This window comes from Castanea sativa, chromosome 12 (assembly GCF_040712315.1).
Source record: "Castanea sativa cultivar Marrone di Chiusa Pesio chromosome 12, ASM4071231v1".
In the NCBI taxonomy this organism is placed as follows: Eukaryota; Viridiplantae; Streptophyta; class Magnoliopsida; order Fagales; family Fagaceae; genus Castanea; species Castanea sativa.
In genome coordinates this window covers 11,495,052-11,514,658 of record NC_134024.1, presented here as the reverse complement: position 1 = coordinate 11,514,658, position 19,607 = coordinate 11,495,052, and the positions used below count along the sequence as shown (strand labels likewise).

At 34.3% G+C, this 19,607-nt stretch overlaps 1 protein-coding gene across 2 annotated transcripts; it reads left to right on the top strand.

The window, feature by feature from the left end:
- The first annotated feature begins 12,698 nt into the window (after nucleotides 1-12,698).
- Nucleotides 12,699-17,836, top strand: LOC142619840 (deSI-like protein sdu1). Of its 2 annotated transcripts, XM_075793147.1 has the most exons (5): nucleotides 12,700-13,175; nucleotides 14,658-14,919; nucleotides 16,455-16,522; nucleotides 17,182-17,478; nucleotides 17,585-17,836. In XM_075793147.1, exons 1-4 carry the CDS (start codon nucleotides 13,029-13,031, stop codon nucleotides 17,473-17,475), a joined length of 771 nt encoding a protein of 256 aa, XP_075649262.1. In that variant the 5' UTR covers nucleotides 12,700-13,028; the 3' UTR covers nucleotides 17,476-17,478; nucleotides 17,585-17,836. The 2 variants fall into 2 exon arrangements, with proteins under 2 accessions (XP_075649263.1, XP_075649262.1); XM_075793148.1 differs by having other exon boundaries at nucleotides 12,699-13,175; nucleotides 17,182-17,836.
- Nucleotides 17,837-19,607: the final 1,771 nt, after the last annotated feature.

Genomic DNA, 19,607 nt, shown 5'->3' with positions numbered 1-19,607 from the left:
CCAATGTTATCGTTGCAAAGTGGATATTTTAGTTGGGAGTGGGGTGCAGTGAGAGTGGCATTGGAAATAGATCCCCACCTCAGGAGGGATGTTCGGCGGCGATACTCATTAAGGTGGTGCCGAATAGCCAAGATATTACGTTTCCGACCAATCATGCTTTCGCCTAAGATGTGTTTTGTTGGACAATTCCCAGGCTATGAACAATGACGTGCACGTATGACGATAGCTTGCTCAATGGGTTGTGGGCTAAGCAAAATGGCATAAGGCTTGGTCCCATGGCTTCATTCGGTTCAGGGCCAAGCTTTTAGATAAGAAGGTTGGGCCTATGGGCCGTGCTATAAGGCTGGAGTTCTGGGCCAAAGGCCCAAATAGGCCTGGGGAGGCCCGTGCCGTACATTATATATATATATGCTATGAAGGCATTTTAAATTTATAGTTACAAAAATCAAGGGAAAACTGCTTATCCGGGCTCTTGTGAATTAAAGTTTGGAAGAATTTTGTATGATTTTAACATTTTTAAGAGTCACTGGCCACTACTCACCCACTACCACTAGCAAACCCGTGTAATCATCAATGCCTGAATGGGTAATTACTTGCCTACCTGTCTTTTTTATTCGAGAAGTCAATGCACGATCACCTAACATCTAGAGATTACTAGTGGATGAGTTCTCAAAGCTCCTAAAGTCATAATAATCAACTACATAGCCCACAGCATCTTTTGAGTAAAATGAGAAGGGTACACAAAAGGCTTATAGGTGTAAGTCCAAAGTCCACCTTAAAAAGATTTTACATCTACGAAGGCTTTAATCTATTTCTCTCATTCCATATTTAAATTATTGTCTTCATGAGAAAAACTTGTGGCATATTGGTATAACAGGTATAAACACTAAGAAATGCACATCATCATATACAGGAGAGGGGCAGGAAGGAGAAAAAGTATCTTATGAGACGGTCTTATGATACTTATCTCTTACAATAAGTGGGGTTTACATGTGTGAGATCCACATATATTGTGAGAGAAATGTCTAATAAGACTGTCTTATAAGATGATTTCTCGGGAAGGAAGAGAAAATGAAGAATTAAGAAAAAAATTAGTGCTTTATTTATAACTACATATTCTGGAAGTTCAAAACTTCCAGCAATTTTGTTTTATTTGAACCAAACCTATGAAGAAAGAAGTAGGATGATTAGATCCGCAACCTTAGTCCTCATTTATGGGCCAAACCATGGGGAAAGTAAACACTCCTTGGCACATCCAAGGCAATGATTAAGGGGAATGCATTTACACAATACAACCTTATTGTGCTGAGAAAATCTAAAGTCTAAAAATAAGGAGCACCTAGACCAAGTTTGATAGTGTAAGTTTAAGATAATTCAGACTTCCTAACACTAATGTGGTAACTGAGATTGGTAAGAGTCAATTCTAAATGCAGGAGTTGTTCCAAACTACATTGCTCTTACTAAATCACATGAAAAAGGAAAATGTGATCAATAGATATGAACGTTAGGTGGTTGGTAACTAATGCTTTAATATGCACTAAATAATGCTTTAATATGAACTAAATTAAGTTACAAAAGAATTGGTACGCATTATCTTGTGTAAAACCTTGAGAATTACAAAGTTTACACTAATTCAAATTTATTGCATGCATTTGACTCTTGCCTAACTTTTTGGAGCCTATGCCTGTAAATAAAATAATTTATTTATTTGCTTACAATAAATGGAGGGATATTTGAATTCAGGTTTGCCAAATGGACATTCTAAAAAAAAAGATTACCAAATGAAGAGAATTTTGTTATGTCAATGAATTACAAGACTCTTGACTTATAAATAATCTAACTTACCGTACCCTTTGTAGAAATCATGGTGAAACTAATGGTTATTTGCTTTTCAATTGCTCTTTTGTTGAAAGGATAACGTAAGGACTATATGACATGTATAAATTTGCCATTAAAATAAACAGGGATCGAACCTAACTCACTTATTCAATGGATGAATCAAAACCATGTGTGCAAATGCGTATCATGAGTTGGTATGCAAATGAATGATGCTGTTGTTGTCTATATAAGGAAGGAAAACAACCAGAAATTACGATATTCAAACTCAATCATATTCATTTCGTTAGTTAAGTGACTAGTGGCCCATTGGGTTGAACAAATTATCAGTTTTGGGTTGGGACCATTTTTTTAGTTAGGTCTTATAAAAAAAAAATGGTTTCATTCAGTAAACCCATTATTCAGTGTATGACTACAATTTATATAATTGGGTCTAATGGTTCAATTTCATCAAAAATAAATATCAAAAATAAAAAATAAATCAAACTAAAAAAATTAGAACAATGCCCCAAAATCCAAATTAAATCAAACTTGCTAATTTGTATAATTTTTAAAAATATTAATAGTGCAAGTTGGGTTGTGTTAATTGGTTTTAAAATATCGCTAACCTGACCTAATTCAAGCTTAAAAAAAATTAGAACCCAACCCAATGTATCAACCCACAAACAAATTAACAACCCGAAAGGCTTGGTTTACAGGACTGCAACAACATTTGCTGAAAATACAACAATCAACACCATCTATTATTGGCTTTATTAGAGGGCCCTAGTTTAACTTGACATGTTTATATGCCTTATTAATTAAATCCATTGGCTTTTGGGTGCAGCAATACCAGTCTGAATGACGGAGAGAAGTGGGAGAGAGTGGCCTTTCAATCTCCACACAAGATGTGGGCTCAAGTCACTTAACCAATTCAATCTTTATTAGTACTACATTTATCCTCCTTATGGTATGAGAGTTGTGCTTCATACCACACACAAAAAAATATATATAATATTTTTTACAACAGTTGAGTTGATAAGCTGTCATTTAGGGTATTGTTGACATTACTTTTTTAGTAGCTACTATCAACAATTTTTAATACTAGCAGGTGTCAAATTTTTGGAAATTTGGAACAACTCGTTATGTATGTCAGAACCACTGAAACTATAGCTTTATTTAAAATTTTCTTCCCCGCTTTTGATAGTAACTTTCTTTTCACCCAGTCAATTTGTTAGCCAACTTCTTCTTTAGATCCAAAAAAGTACTATTTTTAAATATTCCCACCAACGAAGATAGGCCAAGATACTTTTCATGTAAGTTGGCGAATAACCTGTGCATCAAATTTAGATTTGAACTCCTCCCGAATGTCATCTAGGGCATTTTTGCTAGAGAATAAAGATGTATTTGACTTGTTTAATTGTTGGCTAGAAACTTTGTCATACGAGCCAATCAGTCTTTGTAAAGAATCACATTCTTCCAAAAATGCTTTGCAAAAAATTAAGCTATCATCTGCCAAAAAAAAATGAGAAATACTAAAAACTAACATACTTGCAAATTACAGCACAACTTTTTTTGGTTTGAAACCAAATTCAGAGAGAAATAATATTTGCACCATTACAGACAAAGTTTAGCATATAGAAGCGATTCATTAAAAAAAAAAATCAATTCCTCTCAAAATTGAAGCGGAAATGGAAAAGGTGAAAATAAGCTTTGGCTAGCTCGCACTACCAAAGTTCTTGAATCAAATCATTTCATTCCTTTTCTTGTTTAGTCTCATCAAAAGCGAGTGTTTACAGTTTAGAGTTTAGACCAAGAGAGAAAGAGAAAGGAGCTAAGGTTAGAATTAGGGTTAGGGTTAGGGTTAGAGTTCGAGTTCTTCTTGAAGAAGAAGAAGAAGAAGAAGAAGAAAAAGAAGATGATGATGACGATAAAGATGGAGGTGGAGGTGAGAGTGCATATATTCAATGTGATGAAAAGTGGATCAGACAAGACCAACAACACCATTAATTCTTCAGATCAACCAGATCTTCAAACATGGTAATGGCCTCTCTCTCTCTCTCTCTCTCTCTCTCTCTCTCTCTCTCTCTCTCTCTCTCTCTCTCTCTCTCTCTCTCTCATACAATTGTATTATAGAGTTCTGTGATGGCAGATGAGATCTTGTGTTATGGTTTTGGTTCTTGAAATTTTTTACTTTGGTGAATATTTCTAGAGTGTTTTTTATATTGTTATGTATGATTCTTACATAACATGTTAGATAAATCCGTAAATTCAGGGGGTATTTGGCAAGTTAGTTTAAACACATTTCCACACATTTTAAACAATATTACACACTTTTTCACACACTTTTTCACCCACATATATATCAAAAACACCCAAACAACATAATTTAAATTACTCTCTCAAACACCCCCTCAATCTTTGTATATATGTATGCATGTATGTATGTATATTGATTGATTTTGCAGTGATATAGGGTTTTGCTTTGCTTGAGATATGCATTGGTGTGATTTTTCAAACCATGAGTTCAATTCAATACATTTATAAGATGGAGATTTTGTTCATTGTTTTGGTATGTGTTTGAGTATTCTTAATTAGTTCTTCGTAGTATGCGTAATTAGAATACGAATATTTGCAATATGTAAATCTTGAAGGACAGCTAGCTTATAGTCTTATATTTTGCTAAAATATAAGATATGAGGTTGATATATAGCTTCGTCGTTGCTGAAACATTGACCCTTTATTTAAGTATCGCCTTAATTAATAGCCAAATGGCTGCATACTAATAAAAGAATCTATAATTACTCTTATCCACAAACGTCAAGACGATGCTTCTCACAGTTAAAAACTTGCTTTACGGCGCACTGTTAAAACCAAGAAAGCATGCAATTTAGTGAAGAAATTGGGGCTGCATACCTCTATTTGGTTGTGAAGGTATTGATAAGGCCTTATCTGATCCTGCATCATGTTCCATGACTTTTCAAAAACAAAGGCTGAGGACCTGTTTACTGTCTTTTCGGATGTTTGTCCAATTTTTTAGTTCCTCTTAGGTATGTTTAAATACCGCTTATTTTGCTGAAAATTGAAAACTGAAAATACTATGTCAAAATAATTTTTAAATATGTGAATAGTGCCATGAAACCCATTTATAATGAAAGTTTTGTTAAAAAAAGAAGTTTTTGAGTCCCGTAAATAGTGCACAGGACTCACTGAAACAAGCCAACACAATCACAGAACGTGCTTCTCCAAAAAAAAGAAAAAAAAAAGAAAAGAAAAGAAGAAGAATAAAACGCAGACCCAAGTTAGTGCTTTTCAACACATCCGAACGCACACTTAAGGCGCAATTTTGCATGACAAAGTTTCATGGCAATATCTCAAAAGTCAAAACTAACCTGTAAGTGAGACCCAATAGGAAGCCTGGCCTTGATTGCTGAGAAAAACATTTTTTTTTTATCAAATCATTTCTTTAATCAGATAAAAAACCTGAATTCGTCTTTGTTAATCCCAAAGCATTATTTAAACTGCAAACTCTATATTCTGTTACTTATTTTAATTTGTTGATGGGGGGGTGGAAGTGGCTATTACCTTAGTGAGCATGTAGTGCAGTTATTGTGTGTATCAAATATATATATATATATATATATATATATATTGATTGTACAGTCCCTAACAATACTTCCTCCCTTTCAACCTCATGGTTAGTGAGACCTATCTCTTTGTGAGAAGGAGGGAGCATAGTCTAGAACTATGCAATAACAACATGTATTAAAAAAAAAAAAAAAAAAAAGGGACTACGTCAATTGCTATGTGTCATATGTGTAGTAAACATGTATGCAGATACATGCATATGTCACTTATGCATTCATATTTATAAATTGTCTCCTAAAATTAAATCCAGACTCCACTACTCTTTACTTGCCTTTGATAAATATAGTTGTAGTGTTTGTTTAGAAACAACTTATTTAGCTGAAACTGAAATTTTTTTACTGAAAGTATTGTAAATAAAATTAAAAGATAACTGAAATAGTACATTGAAATCCATAAATAGTACTAAAAAGTATAATAATACTCGTAAATAGTAACAAAAATAAGCGAATAGTAAAAAAAACTGATTTTTTAAGTCAATGCCAAACGCATGTACTTAAGATATGTACATCCCCCCTTTCTTTTTGGTCTCAAAACATCTCATGTCAATCTAATTCATTAAAATTGGTTAAAGAAAGTATCTTTAGCTTAGAACATGCACACCATCAAATTCTTGGCAGGGTAGCTATCAAGTATCAACATAATCAGAAATAATATAAAATCTTTTCAAGATGATGATGATGATGATGATGATGATAATAATAATAATAATAATAATAATTGTGAGGACTCGAGGACCGAAGATGGGAAGCACCGTTGTAGTCTTCAGTTGTTCCTCTAAAAGGAGCATCCACAGCCCGATGAGTGAGGTGGCCCGAGGATAGAATGGTAAGTGACGGAGCGCTTGCGAGGGTTATGATGAGTGCAGATGGGTGCATCAGGGGTTGAATCGGATCTTTGTAGGAAGTTTCTTGTAAAAGCCTCACATGTTCCTCCACATTAAATGATTGGCAACAGCTTTATCAGCTGCATTAATGAGGAAGTGACCTGAACAGTGGATCCACAACTCAGTAGCTCATTCTACCACATTCACCAGAAGTCTAATGGGACAAGTGTACTAAGGAGGTTTGGGGAAATTAAAGGTGGAGGGCTAGGATGCATGAGACCATGGAGTATATAAAGGAAAGATATTCTCAGATAGAGGGGATCCAGCGAGAATTGAGAGAAAAGAGATTACAAAGAAAACAGTAACTGAGGGAGAGAGTGAACAGTATTTGTAACAATCAAGAATATTGTTATCGGGTAAGCTTGTAAAGATCCATTCATATATTCAAACCTTAGGCCCCTGGTCTTTTCTTTCTTTATCTTTATCCTTGAGCGAAGCACAAAACTTGTTTATCTCACTCTCTATACAAATATCTATTGATTTGGGCCGGGCTTAGAAATTCCAATCTCACTATTCTAAGTGGGCTTGGGCATCCCGATCCCGTGTTCTTACAATAATAATAATAATAATCTTTATGAGTTCCAGTTTAAAAATTAAAATATAAAATTTGCCACTTTTTGGCTAAATAATTTAAACTTTGCTTAGAGCATCCACATCAGTGGATGCAAAATCTTGCATAATACAAAAAATGCATCATTTTGCACATATTGATCAAAAAAATATCCACATCAGTGGATGTAAAATTGTGCATAAATGCACAATTGCTAAAGTAACCATGCATATATGCACAGTTACTGTAACACTTGCATTTAATATTTTAATGATTTTTTCTCTCTCCTTGTCTCTGGGTTTTGGTCACTCTTCCTTTCCTCATTTGATCACACCACGCCGATCATCAAATGAAGCTCTCTCTCCCTCTTTCTCTCTCAAGATCGACTTTGGGTGGGTGGGGATGTGGGTGGTATTGGGTTTATAGGGCCGTGGGTAGTTGTGGGGTTGTGGGTAGCAGCTCGTCGTGGGTCTTGGGTTTGATGGGTATGAGTTCACGATGGTTTGTGTTTGGATTTGGGTTTGTTGTTAGCGGCGATGGTTTGTTGTGGTGGTCTAGCAGTAACGTTGGTTTGAGTTTCATGGTGAAGCTCTCTCTCCCTCTCTCTCTCTTTCTTTCTTTTGGGTTCTGTAATTTTAGTTTGGTTTTTGGGTGTTTTCCTTTGAGGTTGACCATGTCTATCAAAGTTTGTATTTCTTTGTTTGTTTTGTTTTATGTGTATGGCTTAAGAAATGATGAAATCTTGTGTTTCTTATTTTTTGGGTTGGCTTTCCTTGATGATGTTGGTTGGGTGGTGATGATAGTGGCTGGGTGTGGAGTGATTGTTGGTAGTGTTGGGTTTGTGAGAGAGAGAGGGGTAGTGAAGGAGTAAATAATAAAAAATTGTAAAAGAATAAATATTTTATTGAATAAATGTATAGAACAGATAAACTGATATAAACGTTTTGTAAAAATGAGTGTGTAAAATAGAAAAAAATTAGTTTTTTTTTGGGTGCAAAATAGATTATAAGTTTGCCACTTTTTGGCAAAATAATTTAAACTTTGCTTATTATATAGTACATTATTATTAGCTATCATGTGATGCCCACTTCTTCCTGGGAATTAGTATCATGAACAAGGCAAAAAGGCTTTCCTCACACACACAGCTCACATGGAAATGTTTCCTTCTTTTTTAGGCGGGCTAGTACTTTGATTTTAAGTAAGGATATTTTCGTCATTTCACTACTCTTCACAGCTGTCTGTGTTTTTACTCACATTATTATTAAGAGTAATGGTGTGCATCACTTCGTGGGGCCCTTTATCTAATTCAAAGTCAATCATAGCTCAAACGACTATTTCCGTAATTTCACTAGCTAGTCAATTTATGTCCATGGGACCATACACCATATGGACCACACCATTCCTTTTATATATTTTTTTGTTAAATTATAAACTATACTTTTTTATTTTTTAAAATTGATGGATAGGATACCCTTTTTAACTTTTTTTTAATACCAATTAAGCAAGATACAGAGTTTATCAAGATTATAAAAAAGTTGGATCAACCCAACTATGGTGTATTGACATTCGGATTGCCAATTTTGCAGCAACATAAACAAAATCAATAACACATTTGGGAACAACTAACAGATTACAAACAAGTCCACTTTGGTACAAAAACTCCATATCAGCAATCAACGATCTCTCTTGCCAAGCTGGATTCTTAGACTTGTTCAAAAGTTGGACTAGATTCTTGTTGTTGATAAAAAATATAATCCTATGAAATTCATAGTTTTTTACTGTGATGACTGCTTCCATCAAGGCATCCTGTACAGCCTCATTTGTTGAAACTGCATTACTACTAACTACACCATACAACTTGATAACTTCTTGTAGATCCTTAGCTTCATAGGCCCAAGCACTTCTATTAAACCTTGAGTTTATAACCCCTGCAACCTTGATTAGCAACTACCAGTGTCCTGCAGCTGTGTTGTGTTCAACTCTTGATCTGCTGCATCTTTTGTTTGAGTCATGGTGGATGTAGAAAGTTTCTTTGTACCTGCAATACAAATTTTGAGCTGTGAGGACAACATCCATGGGATTTGGTTGTTTTTCCTCATGAACCACCAAATTCCTATGAGTCTAAATGGTCCACAATGTAATGAATATGTTCTGCATATACTCCATAAAAATCTCATCATCTAGATTATGAGAAACAATCAAATCCCTTAACCATTGCTGCACAAAAATACCAATAAGGTCAGAAGTGTGAACAGCTAGTGGTAATCCATGCCAACAAGCTTTGGCAAAAGTGCATAGCAGGAACAGGTGGGAAGTGGATTCCTCTTCACAATTGCATAAGGGCAAAAAGCAATGTCAGTGATTCCCCTGTTTCTTAGAAGTTACCTGGTTGGAAGACTGTCATGCAACAGCTTCCAAATAAAATTACAAATTTTTTGTGGTGTTTTTATCTTTGATCAATTGATCTATGTTCCCATAAGAAAAAAAATACCTTATCAAATAAATAAATATTAATGAATATGTTTAAAGGCACAACATATTTTATATTTTTTACAATTATAAAGATGTTGGATTGTGGATAGTGTATAGTTAAAATAATATAAGTAGTGATCCCAATAAAAATGATGTTACGCTTAGAGATGACAATTTAAACGTGTTTGGTGGGTACTACATAACCTCGCCCCTAATGAAGTGGGGTTTACCCATGGATGGGATTAACTCCTTCTCGCCCATGTTTATTTCTATAAATTTTTTAAAAATTCTTTTTATAATATTTTGTATTGTTTCTTTAGGGCATACATATGTTATTTAACCTTTGAACTTGAATTTATGATATCTTTTATAGCTGTATTATTGAATTTTTATTTTTATGTTTAAGATTTAACTTGTTGTATTGTGTGTGTGTGTATTTTATGAGTTTTTAGTTTTATATATGATATATTTTTAGTTAAATTTTAATAAATTATAAATTTTTTTTTAAAAAATAGATTAGGACGGGACAAGTATCAGCAAGTGCCCCCTAGGATAGGAGCAAGGGCCACCACGAAATAAGGGTGGGAGGAGGGGAAGGAATAGGAAGCCTACCTTTTTGTCCTTCCTAGTTATACTCATCACAATTGACACAATTAAATCCACCAAAATTACATCATTTTGAAAAGTAAAATATATTAAAAATTATAGTGGAAGGAATTTAGAAAAATTAAATATAAATTAAAGCAAAAAAAAACCTTAAAATAACAAATCTCCTTAAAGCATTTGTTAATAGATTATTTAAAAAAAAGTTTTGATACTACTTTTATGAGAAGTATAAAAAGTTGTCAAAAAATCAATTAATATTTTCATTTTTCATAAAAAGTTTATAAAAATATTTCATAAACCAATATTTAGAAAACTCACATTAGTCAGTGTATAATAAAAGAATGTATAAAATTTACACAATTTTTCCTAAAAATGACTCATATAAGTCCATATATAATTGTATAAGTCTACAAGTTTGCTACAGTAACCATCTAAATTTACATTAATGCTATTCATTTTGTATTTAGTTTTTTTTATGTATCCGAGGATGAAGGAAAATAGTGGATGATAGTTGTCATTGTGTGAAAAAAAAAACAATTAAAAAAATTGATATTTTAATGAAATGTGTAGTGTAAAATAGATAAAATGATATGAGGCATTTTAGTTATTTATTATTTATTTTTTTGAAAATTATACTTTACCACTCTAAATTATGCCTCAGATTACACTTTACATCTAAATTATTCAGATGCACAGTTTGCACCCTAAACTATGACATTTTTTACACTTTGCATCTCGACGTTAGTTTTATCGTTAAATTGAATGGAAATATGAAGCATGTGACTTGCATATGTGACTTATTTACATGGATAGAGCCATGGTTGGACCCCTCCCAATTTTTTATAAATATATTATTATATATGTAAGTACTAATTTTAGCAATTTTTTTTTATAAAATTACATTTTTCCTTAACAATATCATTGATTCTTTTAAAAATATTGTTAGAGTCACAAATTTTTCTACGACATTTTTACAAATTGTTAAAGTAGCAAATTCTTATTGGTTTGCATTTGGGCCTACCACTTACATTATTTTTTTTATTTATCAATAACCACTTATCACATCAGCAATCTATAACAAAGTTTATAGCTCTAGCATTTTCTCCATTTTAAAGACCAAATCTAAAACAAAATATACAAACCTAAAAAAATTAGTCCAACAACAAAATTACCAATAGTAAAACTAAAAAAAAAAAAATTAAGCCTAATCAACCAATTTTACTCAAAATAAACAATCTAACATTTTAAAATTTTTTGAACAATTAGCAGTAGAGTCGAAAGTCGAAGTCACTGCATACAACTGGCAGCAAAACCACCCCCCTAACTCTAAGTTCTAGCTTCGTCCCTACTTACTTAAGTGAGACAAACATAAAAGACCAAAAAACCCCTCTTCCAAATCAATTAAAAACATTTTTTTTTCGTCTCTCTCTTAACACCATCGTAGATTTATAAAGAGTATAAAAAATTTTACACTGCAGTCTACACAAGGAGATGGGAACAAAATTGGGTCAGTCTTCGCGAGATCTCTAAATTGTGTGGTGTAATTGGATCGGATTTTGGATTAGGACCTTTACGAGGAACTATACTTTGTTCACTTCTTGTTCTGGTTGGCGCTTGTTGTAGCCATGAAAATTGAAATTGGTCCTTGAATGGTTTACGCATCTCATTTTAAATGGAACATTACCTGCATGTTGTTTTGGGTTTTTTAAAATCTTAATTGCTTATGTGATTCCCACTCGGCTTTTTCATATCCACCAAGCCACTTTGTAAGTTCCTTTGTATCATCATGATGTCCAACACTTCTAATGGCATGGTGACCAACAACAATCTTGAACTTTGCAGTAGATTCCGTTGATTCTACCTCCTATTACAAAAATTTATAAAGAATATGAACATAGTTTTAGGGATTTCATAGTAGTGGTGAAACAATGGTGGTGCTAAAGATGATTTTGCTTTAGGGATTTAGGGTTGTAGGGATTTTGATTTGGGGATAGGGGCTGATAAGCATGAGATAGAGATGAAAAAAAACAGTTTTTGTTTTTAGTTGATTGGAAAGAGAGGTTTTTTTTTGGTCTTTTATATTTGTCCCACTTAAATAATACACATGTGCAAGTCACATGCTTTACATTTCCATCAAACTCAACGGTAAAACTAATGTCGGTGTGCAAAGTGTAACAAAGTGTAACAAGAGTCATAGTTTAGATGCAAACTGTGCATCTAAATAGTTTAGGGTGTAAAGTGTAATGTGAGACATATTTTAGAGTGATAAAGTGTAATTTTTTTTTTTTTGATAACTATGATATGAGACGTTTTGAAAAATGAATATGTAAAATAAAAAAAGTAAGCTCTTGTTAGGGTAGTAAAAGTAGTTTACTTTTTTAATAACTATGATATAAGACGTTTTGAAAAGTAAGTATGTAAAATAAAAAAAGTAAACTCCTATATTAAAATAGACAAAAAATTTTGCACAAACTTATACAAATCCTCTCTGGCGTCCATTAAATTTTTTTTTCATAGTAACAAATTAGGTTTTGACAGTTAAAAAGTAGTAAATTGAAAAAAAGTCAAAATTAGAGGGAATTACACATTTTTCCTACCAACAGTAACTGAAAAGGGGGTTTTAAAACCTAACGTACCTTCTAACTTTTCAGTCAAAAAAAAAAAAAAAAAAAAAATTAACATACCTACAAATTACCGCACAACTTTTTTCGGTTTTTGAAACTTAGGCCAAAATTCAGAGAGAAAAAAAAAAAAAAAATACTCACACCATTGTAGACAAAGTTTAGCATATCGAGGCGATTCAAAAAAAAAAAAAAAAAAAAATTCAATTCGTCTCAAAAAATTGAAAGCGGAAATGGAAAAAGTGTAAATAAGCTTTGGCTCGCACTGCCAGAGTTCTTGAATTGAATCATTTCATTTCATCAAAAGCGAGTGTTTAGAGTTTAGACCCAGAGAGAGAGAGAGAGAGAGAGAGAGAAAAGGAGCTAAGATTTAGAATTAGGGTTAAGGTTAGGGTTTGAGTTCGAGTTCTTCGTGAAGAAGAAGAAGAAGAAGATGATGACGATGGAGGTGGAGGTGAGATTGCATGTGTACGATGTGACGAATAGTGGATCGGACAAGACCAACAGCACCATTCTTCAGATCAACAAGATCTTCAAGGACGGTATTGGCCTCGGTGGCATTTTCCACAGCGCTGTCCAGGTCTCTCTCTCTCTCTCTAAGGGAGTTCTGTTATGGCAGATGAGATCTTGAGTTATAGTTTTGGTTCTTGGAATTTTTTTCACTTTGGTGAATATTTCTGGAAATCTTTAATTTTGTTGTGTGATAGTTCAATCTCTGTATGTATGTATATTGATTGATTTTGCAGTGATCTAGGGTTTTGCTATGCATAGGTGTGAATTTTCAAACCATGAGTTCAATTCAATACTTAAGGAGTTCTTGTTCGTTGTTTTGGTATGTGTTTTGAGTATGCTTAGTTAGTTCATTGGAGTATGCGTAATTAGAAAAAAAGGAATTTATGCAATATGCAAATCTTGAAGAACAGCTAGCGTTATAGTTTGGTATTTTGCTAAAATATAAAGATGTGAGATTGATTAGATTGTTTGGTGATAAAGAATAATGTTTTTGCTGAACAAATGTCTGGCTTATGATTCCAGCAACAATGATTTGGCGCATTGGATGGTGCTTTTGCCATCTATAGTCATTGCAATCAGTATAGCTCCGTCGTTACTGATGCATTGGCCCTTTATGTAACCGAAGGGCTACATACTAAAAGAACCTAGAATTACTCTTATCCACAAACGCGTGCTTAAAGTACCACTGTAAAGCATCAAGATGATGTCGAAAACTTGCTTTATAATCAGCACACTGATAGCACCAAGAAAGCATGCAATAGAGTGAAGAAATGCAGCTGTGTACCTCTATTTGGTTGTGAAGTTGTTGATAAGGCCTTTGGCTCTTATCCTACATCATGTTCCATGGATCGTCAAAAACAAAGGCTTGAGGACATATTTACTATCTTTATGGATGTTTGTACAATTTTTAAGTTCACAATAGGCCCAGTTTTGCATGACAAAGTGCCATGCAATATCTCAAAACTAACCTGTAAGTGAGTGAGACCCAATGGGAAGCTTGGCCTTGATTGCTGAGAAAAACTTAGTTTTTATCAAATCATTTCTTTAATCAGATGAAATCCCTGAATTGTCTTTGTTAATCCATAAGCATTATTTAAATCGCAAACTCTATGTTTAGCATATGTTTTTCAACAGTAAATACTGTTTCTATTACTCCTTTTTTTTGGGGGGGGGGGGGTGGAGAAGAAGTGTGGGAGGTTAACCATTCAAGGCTCTGAAGATTATTGGTTATACCTTACTGAGTATGTAATGCTGTCATTGTGTGTATCTCAATTGTTTCTTATTTTCCCCCCATTTCTTTGGTTTTCAGTATTTGTATGTTATTTTTTGATAATTTGATATTTACAATGGGGGAGGGGGGATTTGAACCTTGGATAGCTCCATTGGAAACACTAGGAGGTGCCAGTTGAGCTTCTTTGCTTGAGTATTACTATATTATTATCATATGTATTCACAGATATTCTTAAATGTTTTTGTTTTTTTGGTTCCAAATTATGATGACAAGAAATTCTTGTAGAGGTAATTGGATCCTTTATGCTGTATGTTACAGGTTTATGGAGATGAAGAATGGTCATTTGGGTTCTGTGAACAAGGACCTGGAGTTTTCAGCTGCCCTTCCCAGAGAAATCCAATGTATACATATCGTGAATGCATTGTTCTTGGAAAAACAAACTGTTCAATATTAAAGGTAAAACAGATCTTGAGGGAACTTAGTAGAGAATGGCCTGGAAATTCATATGACTTGTTGGCAAAAAACTGCAATCACTTTTGTGATGAGTTTTGTGAAAAGCTTGGAGTGCAGAAGCTTCCAGGTAAAGTTCAGCTAGGATTACATTTTCTGTTATGTGTTTTCATTTTTAAACGTGTATTTGTGCAACTCAGGATTGCTTGGCTAATAGTACGTTTGACTTTTATCTACTGTTGATATATTAAGAGCAGCGTATTATCCCTTTTAATTGCAAATGCTGAATACACAATTTTATGGTGCATCAAAATGTAATTGCAAATGGAAGATTTACATGGTGTGTGTTGACTACCTCCTTTTATTCGGTGACATACTATATTGATACTTTTATTTTTTGACAAATAACTTTCTATATTGATACGTGTCTTGCCTGTTCTTTTTTAATTGATCCCGGTTAGCATCGGTGGAAAAACACCAAGATATACCTATGCCTTGATCGCTTGCATTTGGCTTGACTATTGAGAATTAGAATTTTCCTGAAGACCACCTGCAGTAGGGTGTTTTGTGAACATCTAGAGCCATCTTCCTTTTTTTCTCTTTACTCTTTTGTCAAAGCACCATTTTTTATTGCTTATTTTTGTTATTGAATTATGATTTATCTCCTACTATTGATTGCATTCTTGTTGAAAAACCTCATAAGAATCCTATAGTCAATCACAGAAATAGTCCCCATTACAAGTCTTATGATTAAGAAACAGATATGGAGTATTTTGGACCTACTGTATGAAAATCAACTATTTTAGATCCCATGTACTATTGCTGATGTATTGGAGAAATACATAACTCTTGTTTATTTATTAGCATACCACTTGTGAGTTTCTAGGACCACAAGAACCTAAAATTGGTCAAAACTTGATAATTAAACGATGCAGGACAGAAAGCAGTAGTGGACTTTGATACTAAATATGATGCAGGGTTTTAAGAAAACAACACTAGATCAAGATTCTTGATAGGCTTTTGAAGGCTTCTGAGATGGGGTTTGATGTATAACAATTTTAGGGATCATTAGGCTAGGAGGAAAAAAGTAATCTTAAAAGGAATGTGATGGTTGTTTGTTATTAAAACAGTGATGGAAGAAAAAGAAGAGAAGATAAAACCCAGGAAATCACACTCTCAAGGTTTAAACAAAGCTGTCCGGATTTTATAGGAATTCCTTCTCTTCAATTCACATATTACATGAAAGTCTTTAATTAGGCTACTTGATTCATGTTGTGTCCACATTTTGCAGCAACTCATTTTATATCTTAGAAAAATGTCTCATTTGATTTTTTTACTCATCTTTCAATCTGATTGCTTTAATATACATTGATATTTTAGCATGCGTGTGCATTGTTCCATTGCTTTTAAAATGTGTGTGTGTGTGTGTTTGCATTACTTTAGATCTACTAAAATTGCTTTTTTAGACGATCTGCTGCGTCACAAACTTGACATGAAGAAACCAATTCTCTACATTCATAATGAATTTGTTGGTCACCTGAGTGCTTCTTCTTCTTCTTCTTCTTCTTCTTCTTCCCCCTGTGGGTGCCTTTTGTATTTGAAAAGAGAACAATTACTTTTTGCATATTAGCATGTAGTGCATATTCTCACATCTACTTTTGACAGGTTGGGTTAATCGTTTTGCCAATGCTGGTGATGCTGCCATGGAAGTTGCTGGAAATACGGCACTGCGGGTGAGAAGCTTGTATTCATTTTGTTATTGTCAGAGTCTGCTGAAATAATTTGTTATCTCTGCATCATTAATGCTGGCTGATGGGCACTTGATTAAATTGCTATGGTTCCTTTATAAATACAAATGGTACTTATATTTTCACATGTGCAAACTATTTGTGGGCATGAGTTATTCAGTTCAGGCTTTGTGGACCAATCAATTTATGCATGTGGTACATTACTTGATGCTCAGCTTTGTATTATCTCCTGCTGCTTCACATCTATAGATTTTAATTGGCCGCATGGGCATTGTATTCGTTATTATACTAAATAAATTCGCCGTTGTTATTTAAAAGTGTAGTGGATATCTCATTGTTAATGTGCTTAGTGTGAAGTTTCCTACAACTTGATGCATGTACTGAACTTATATTTGGCATGCTCCAATGGAGCAATTTCAAAATGGCATGGTAATGTGGATAAATAATCAGATGGAACATTACCATTTAAGAAGCAATTTTGAATCTTTATATTTTCATTTTGGATTAAATTTACAAATGTTTTTTTCCCAGTTTCATTGCTTGTTTAGTTAAGTAGTGGGTGCTGCAGGTTGGGGTATGTCTTAGATTCTGGTCCTTAAGAAAAGAAGGTTCATTAGTTCTGATAATTTTCTGGGTTATTGCAGTTGAGACAAGCCAAGACAGAAATTGTATCAGCAAGCAAAGTGGCCTACCAGTTTATTGTGAGAGTTGCTAACAATACCACAGGTGCTCCTGACTCTGAGTCACCTGAAAATTCAAGCAGAGGCACTACTCCTAGATTTCAAGGTACTTGGTTTAAAAACCTCATCACAAATGGTGCAAAACCATCTAGTAGCTCAGAAATTGAGAATCAGGATGAGGGTGCAAGTCGGCTGCAACAGCAACATGATGATAAATCACCTCTTTGGCAAAAGTCACAGCCACGGCATGACATGTGAGGGGTATATTCCGAAGTCATCTTGGTTGTGTAACTACTACATGTAGTTGGCGAAGGCCATTGACATTTATTCATTGTGTATCAATGTAAAATTTCCATTTGTTGATCAGCTACATTCTGCCCAGTGATGCCCCCGAAGGACTAAAGCACAGAAGACTGTCCATCTTATAGCGTTTTTCACCATATATGGCAGGATGAATTGATCTCCACACATTCTTGAAGCTCTCGTATGGTGGTTGGGGCAAGGTTCTGTGTAGTATGCTGTTTGTAAGTCTGCAATTAGATATTTAGATGTAGACCTATTTGTATGGATATAATCTTTCTAATTCAATTTGTTTCTTGGCTTATGCATGCCCATTTAAGTTCATAGACTCTTGCTTGCATCAGATGCAAGTGGTTGTCAGCATCGTCTTTACACTTGCATATATCTTGTGCCAGAGTGGCAGATTAAGAAATCTCTGTTATGGAATTTAATATTTGAAGAACCAAGTCTTCGGTTGTACTAGGAAGTGGCTCGAGTCTTGGATCAGATGGCTGTAGTCTGTAGGAAAAATCATAGTGTAATGTGGCCTTGGTCAAGAATGAAATTACCACACTACAGCACTGCACATGGCCGGATACCCGAGTAATCTGTTTGCGAGTGTTCAGGGTCGTTCTGGCTACATATGCAATTGACACAAGCTTTGCGACTATTGAGCGTTTTCTCAACCCTGCTTATAGAAAATTGAAATCTATATTAGTTCTCGTTTTGCGGTCCTTCATGTTTAATCTCTAGTTTCAAACTTTCAAGGGTCCCCAGCAACGGTAGATGCCAATGCTTCCCTTGACGCAATGGGGGTAAATATGTACATTAATTTTTGTTTCACACAGCTTAGCCTGAGCGAATATTTAATTATGCAGAAACGAATCAAACCAAAGAAGAAGAAGAAATGAATGACGTCAATCCTCTAAAATAATCCAATGGTCCCGGGAATTTTTATTTATTTATTTATTTATTTTTTAATAAAAAGTAGTAGTATTGTATAGCAGATGGTCCAGATCAGTGGCCCTACATTCCTTACATGCTTTCCTTATCCAATCAATTAGCATGAACCTTAAAGGTTAACCAACTTATATCTTCCCGCACATGGCATGAAAGGGAGTGAAGGGTGGTCCAGCCAGTCGCTTTAAGAAAAGAAAGCACTCAAAATTTTTGTCCCGGCATACGTTCACCACAGGGCAGGCCATTCCTCTCTTGAAACATTGAAGAGAAAAATTGGCCTTCTTAAAAAAGAAAAAAGAAAAAGTTAAATATAAGTACTAAAACAAACTTATTAATTAAAGAAGTAACAAAAAGTATTTCTTCAAATAGAATAGCATGCAAGAAAAGGATCTGATATATAGCCGACCCCAATAGTCAGGAGGATTAAGACTTCTTCTTGTTGTTTTGAGTAAAATGTAATTAAATAATTAATCCCACTCCATGATAGTGAAATAATAAACCCCACTTATCCATAAAAGTACTCCATAAAAGTACTGTTTTTTTGGATATGGTATTTGTTAGTGTTTTACACAATCATCACTAAACTATAAGTATTTATTTGGATCCACATTTTGTGCTGCATTTCACGTTTGTGTTTATTATTTGTTGGGACCCACGCTACACAGTAGACACAAAATAAAAGCCAAGGAAACGCAGGAATGAATAGAGCTGAAACGCAAGGTCTCATTAAACTCCAAACGCATGTTGAGGTACTGCTCATGGACACCAAAGCCAGCAAAATTTAGGAATGAATTGAAAAGAGCTGAAACGCAAAAGAGACGCACTGTTTCATTAAACTCCAAGGCGTGTGTGTACTATTCATGGCGTGTGCGTGTACTGTGAAAAACGGTGCGTGTACTGTTCATTGCACAAGCACAACTATCATCTAATAAAAACGGTGCACTCTGTTCAACGGCTATTTTCATTCTCTTCAGCTTTCTTCTTTTCTCTCAACTACCATGGCAGAATGTCATCAAAGCTCTTCAATGCTCTGTCCGAATCCTCTTCAATGAATTGCACCTACCCACCAACCACAAAACCATCAAAACAGAGCACACACGGTACAAGCAAACCCATTACGCAGAACTCTCTGAAAAGATCCCCTCTGCTCT